Here is a 6,000-nt window from a genome sequence, read left to right on the forward strand (position 1 = left end):
ATCGCCCATCCCATCCCCCGCGTGATCCTAGCTCCTGGTATAAAAGCAATTGCGGATTCGAGAATAGCAGCATCGTGCAAAAAGTTCGCGAACCAGGTAGAACCTGAACCAGGTGGGTGCTGGTGCCTTGTCCCTTGTGGTGTTCTCTCTGAAGAATCATTCCCCGATCGGCTTCTACGCCTAGTTTCACTTGGAGTATACGTATAGACTTTGAGGATGGCACAGTGGATCAGCTTCGTTCTGCTCGTCGTGACGGCGACGATCGTGGTAACGGAGTCCGAATGGAAGTTAGCTTTATCTATGATACTGCTTCTCCTAAGCTGAACTCTTCGAGATCAACCTCTATCAAGGTTCAAATATCGTTTCATTCGTCTATTCGAAAGTTGACTGAAAGTTAGACAAACTTAGGTCTTACCATATTTTTCTTCTTGGCGATAAATATTCGCGTTTGCTTCTCCAAAGCTAAACTCTTCGAGGTCAACCTCTATGAAGGTTCAAATATCGTTTCAAATATAGATAGATCCTGATTTCACTCGTCTATTCTAAAGTTGACTGAAAGTTAGACAAACCAGGTCTTACCATATTCCTGGAGGTAAATATTGTTCCCAGAAGTAGTTACCGATGTACACGAAAGTTTCAGTGATGCTAGACCCCTACGGGAATCCCATAGTCTTTCTACGAGAGAAGAGGACAGCCGTACAACCGTATCCACATAGAGCGATGATGTTCACCGGCTACTACAGACCCGTTCGACGTTCGAGTCACGGTGGTCAGGCAACAGGCGTGTTCGCGCAAGGAAACGCCGTTAGCGGCGAGGCCTTTTTCGGCGGCATGCAGGCGCCACACTTGAAGAACGGACCGGAACCGATCGAGGAACCGGAAGTCTCGAGCGCTGAGGCCCAGGCGGCGCCAGCGCCAGAAGATTCTTATAACGGGGACGAGCAGCACCAAGTCCAACAGGAGGAGGAGTACCAGCCTGAAGATCAGCATGCGCAGGATGGACACCATCCTCAGGAGGAGCCACAGTTGCCTCAGGACGAACAGCATAATCAAGAAGAGGAGGAACCGCATCATCATAAGCAGCATAGTGTCTTCACTCCTCAGGTAAATGAACGGTTTGTTATTCCCTTGCATTTCGGTCGATCGACAGTTCCAGCACACTTTTACAGCGAAACATTTGAAAATCTGAAAGTTTTTTTTGGAAAGAGAAAATTTTAATGCTTATGAATTTATTTATTTTTTTAAATTACTTTATTTTTATGATATACACTTCGTATGTATTGGGACACCTATTATGTTCGTACAGAAACTATTATACGATTTAACCTTTAATTATGAACATCTGTTTTTCAGACGTTATCACAGACATGTTGCCTCTCAGACTACTTTGGCAATTTTGTTTATTGAATCGCTATGTTGTAAAAATAAATCTAATGTAACCATTTTATCTAATGATATATGTTCATTTGTTAAGGCTTTTTGCAATAATTTGTAGAAACAGTATATTGATAATGTTTTCTTTTTGATGGAAATAGTGTGCCACCTGCTGCCAATTGAAACCACTCAAAAGCTAGACCTAAAATTTTTATCGTAGTTGTGATAGTGAGATAAAAATTCAGACTCGTCTCTGAGATAAGTGGTCTGTGATCAAAGGGTTAAATTACATTTCTTAGGCAGATTTACTTTTCGCTATATTACGAGATTGCAGGTTAAATAATTATGTAACGACTGTTTAGGTTTGCTTCACATTCAGTAAGTGTCCTAATATTTACGAACGGGAATGTAAGAGAAACTTTGATCTTAATAACATTCTAATGTTACGCCACATTTTATGCATATCGCTGTAGCAGCGTCAGTGGAGTGCAAAATGTTATTTTTAGAAAAATCAGATTAATTTAAATAATTATTGCAACTGTATATATTACATACACTGTGCTCTTTAAATTTGCATCGCTTTCTCAAAAACTCTCGAAAAGATTTCAATTTTGGTTCTCGGTGTACTCAACTACCTCTTTAAGAAAATTTCCTACCACTTTCCTTTTTAATTTATTCGTTCCATTGGTACAGGAGCAACCAGAACCAGTTCCCGTGTTCACCACAGTGGCATCTCCAGTCACTCCACCAGCCGAAGAGTCAGTCTACACCAACACAGAAGCCGCCGTGAATCGCCCAAAGGTCCATCCGGGAAAGAAGGCCAAGAAGCCTCCGGTAGTCGTAGACGACGACGAAGAGGACGACGAAGAAGACGACGACGAGTTGTCTATTCCCTCTTTCGTACCGCTCAAAGGCAATCGTCGCAGACAAAACTACCCGAATTTGAACAACTTCTTCCCCATGGTGTTCAGCTTCCCCGGGGCGTCAACCAGACAAGGATCTCAGGGTGGATCTCCCCCTGGAGCGGTGACTGCCATCGCTAACAGTTACTCCACTGGAAAAGGCGGCGTAGCTAGTTCTGTGGCCACTGCTTACGGTGGATCTCCCAACGGGTGAGTGTCTTTAATTAATAAAACAATTTCACGGTAGAATTCTTTAAGAATTTTCAACAATTTTATAAAGTGCTTTAGAATTTTGCAATTTTTTAAAATTACAAAAATTACTATTGGAGAGCACGAAATGATCATTGTGTCGCTAGAACTGTATCGGGTGCGTTTAACACATTCAAGACCGACGTATTTCAAGACTATACCCAGAAATCGGCGATATAAAGTAATCTAAAGTTTTTTACTTCCTCGATTTTTATTTATATTTTGATATTTGACGGTCCTAATCGTGGATTAAAAATCAATGGAAATTTTATTCTCCATAGACCTTATTTTACAAAATTGATAATACTAATCTTCGTCGTGTTGCACGATTTATATGCTGGGTCATCTATCTGGAATGTGTTAAGGTTTATTTTGATACACTTTTCAAGTTTCACTGAAATGCCATTCTTTCTAATTTTCATTCTCTTCGATTTGTCGATTCCACTTTGCATACGATTTCACGGAGGCAATTTCCGCAGGAAAAAACGGCGCACGCCGACGTCCGAAGAGTAAATCCTCGACTGGTCGATCACTAAAGCTAGATCGACGAATGAGCTGTCCACCGTCTAGATACCGTTAAGATCAATATTCCACGCGACATTAATATGCAAACAGGACAGAGCACCAATGGTGTTCCACTTCTCTATTCGGCAACGTGGCCCTGAAGAAGCAATCGAGGAAGAAAATGGACACCATCTATGGATTTAACTTTCATCCCCTGTAAATCGATTCCTGCCAATGTCGAACCGAATGGTACGCCGATAGATGAATTGTGCCAACCCTTTACTTATTTACCATATATAGTATGTACGTACGTATGTAATTCTACGATATCGTGAAAAAATTAGTAATTCTGACGTTGTTTCTTTAAGATGTTTCCTTTTTTCTTTTTCTCTTCTCTCGAATTATTAGTCTCGTATTTTAGATGTAATTTTTAAATTAGGATTTATTACAGTAGAAACGGAGGTGATGGTTTCATAGTGATCGAATGGACAAGTGCAATATGTATTACGTTATATCACTTCTAGAGAATGATCGTAGTAAAGGGTTCGCATGATCGTTCAACTGCCATAAACCGTACTCCAAGCGAAGCATCGATCGAAGCTAATCACACTTGTAGTATAATAGTTCATAGAGTTAACGATAGTTTACGAATTCTAGCGAGAAGAAATTCATCATTACGATATGTAGATTGTTACTTATCTGTCTCTCGAGCAGAGAAAATTGTCTTTCCTACGTCGATAGAAACTATCGAAATAAAATTATTTTCGAAAGAACGACTATTTCCTTTTTCGTACAATTCTCCCATTTTCGAAACTCCAAAAAAGGAAAATTTCGCTTATTCAAAAATTGGCGAAAGGCAAGGCCATTAGGTATTGTCATAAGCTGTTCATTATGTAAGGCTAATTGTAAGTACACCCCTTAATTGATTCTAAGAATCGCGTGGCGCAAATCGTTCCTAAGTATATTTGCTTTTGTTATTCTATTGAAACGACATTAATGAGTTTCTTTGTTTGAAATTCACGGTCAATTTTCGATTTGCAATGCTTTGTAATTTACAACATGTTATTCAATGCTTTCAACGAACTCGTTATGTACTGAAGCTTCTTTTAAGTGGTACAATCTCGTTCATAAGTATTAGAACACTTATTGTTAGTGAAACCTATTGAAATTAATTGAAATCTACTAAATTTTACAGATGTCTACTGAAATTTGCTGAAACTTATTTATTGAATGTGAAGCATGCTGAATTTTACTGAAATCTGCTGAATTTTATTAAAATCTACTGTGTTCTACTAATGCCTATTGAAATCTGTTGAAGCCTAAGGAAAATCTAGCGAGATCTACTAAATTCGAAAGACGTCTACAGAGATCTATTAAATTCTACAGACGTCTACTGAAAGCTACTAAATTCTAACGACGTCTACTGAATTCAACTAAAATATGAACCTACTGAATGTGAAGCATATTGAAATCTATTGAAATCTAGTGAATTTTAATGAAATCTATTAATATCGTTCGTACTGAAATTTTCGGCCACGATGGTCATCAACAATCTTCATTGACCTAATTCATTTTTCTCTCATTACTTTATCCCGTTTGGTGGAAAATATTGTTTAAGTGCAATGGAAGTTTGCCCGTATTCGTTTGAATTTCGAAAAGGCTGCTATTTATTTAGTGGGTCAGTATTTTAAATAAATAATCAGTATTTAAAATGAAACATCAGTACGTAACATAAGCGGTCAGTACTATATCAATTAATACAAAAACTGTGAGTATTTTCAATTAAAATTTTAGCAAACGTAATAATTTGTCTATTTTAAATAGATGGTCAGTGATCAAAAAACAAATTAATACTCTGACGATGCGATGTTAAAGAAGGAAATAGGAGAAGAAATTAATACCGACCAAATAAACAAAATTGTACTAACAAATAATTATTTATACTGACCAAAATATTCATTTTTACCGACTGTTTACTTTGAAAAATATTTACCATTAATTACAAAAAATACTGACCAAATAAGTGGAAGTGTTTCAAAAATTCAGGCAGAATTATAAATATACCGTATCGCAACACGAATTCAGGTAAATTAGGTTGAACGATGACATACAAACGTTGCTTTAATTTTAAATCATTTCTAAACACAGAATTATAACTGTAACAAGATGTAAACAGAAGTTTCAAAATTAGTTACAGGATTATTTCTCACAAGATTATTGTTACAAGAATATTTCATGCATATTAACAACTTTACAATAAATAGGAATATTATTTTATTTTATTAAAATGACAAAAATTAACAATTTTACAAGTGTTTACAATTAGGAACAGTAGAAGAAGATTCACCATTGTTAAATTATTTAACATAATAATTTTACCTTCGCTATAGGTCAACCTGATTTTTAAATTTTACAAACTTAGTCTCATCATGAGAAGATATTTATTGGAGAAAGTTGCAAAAATGAGTAAATTATAATATGTAGCGTTATAACTAATTGCGGGAAGTGTAAATTAATAACAAAAATTCTGAGAATTCATAAATTATACCGTATTATAATGTTATAATAAAGGAATGGAAATTTCCCGCGAAATAGATCAATGGTCTCCTGCCTGACATTACTAACGGCTTTGCTAACGACTTTGGGGAGAGGGCACAGAAGGTATACAAGGACCAAGGTTCTGAGATGTGAATAGGGTAGTCGAGGACTACTAGCTAGCCTATGTCTACCCTATACACACACTCTACTATCTTCTGAAATTTTTGAAACTTATTATTAGACTTTGAATATTCTACTTAACATTTTTTTTTTAATTTAAATAAAATCACTTCTCCAATTATTGAAATTTATTAGAAAATTACTATTAGACTTTGAATATTCTACTTTAAATTCTTTTTTTGTTTTTAATTGAAATAAAATCACTTCTCCAATTATTGAAATTTATTAGAAAATTACTATTAGACTTTGAATA

The 6,000-nt window shown here is 36.2% G+C and overlaps 1 protein-coding gene across 1 annotated transcript; it reads left to right on the top strand.

The window, feature by feature from the left end:
- Positions 1 to 216: 216 nt before the first annotated feature.
- Positions 217 to 3,038, top strand: LOC108575946 (RNA polymerase II degradation factor 1). Its single transcript, XM_017938887.1, has 4 exons — positions 217 to 267; positions 616 to 1,104; positions 2,068 to 2,486; positions 3,005 to 3,038. The coding sequence occupies exons 1-4, from the start codon at positions 217 to 219 to the stop codon at positions 3,036 to 3,038; spliced, it is 993 nt and encodes a 330-aa protein (XP_017794376.1).
- Positions 3,039 to 6,000: the final 2,962 nt, after the last annotated feature.

The sequence above is a fragment of the Habropoda laboriosa genome, unplaced genomic scaffold (genome assembly GCF_001263275.1).
Source record: "Habropoda laboriosa isolate 0110345459 unplaced genomic scaffold, ASM126327v1 scaffold300, whole genome shotgun sequence".
NCBI classification, from domain to species: domain Eukaryota; kingdom Metazoa; phylum Arthropoda; class Insecta; order Hymenoptera; family Apidae; genus Habropoda; species Habropoda laboriosa.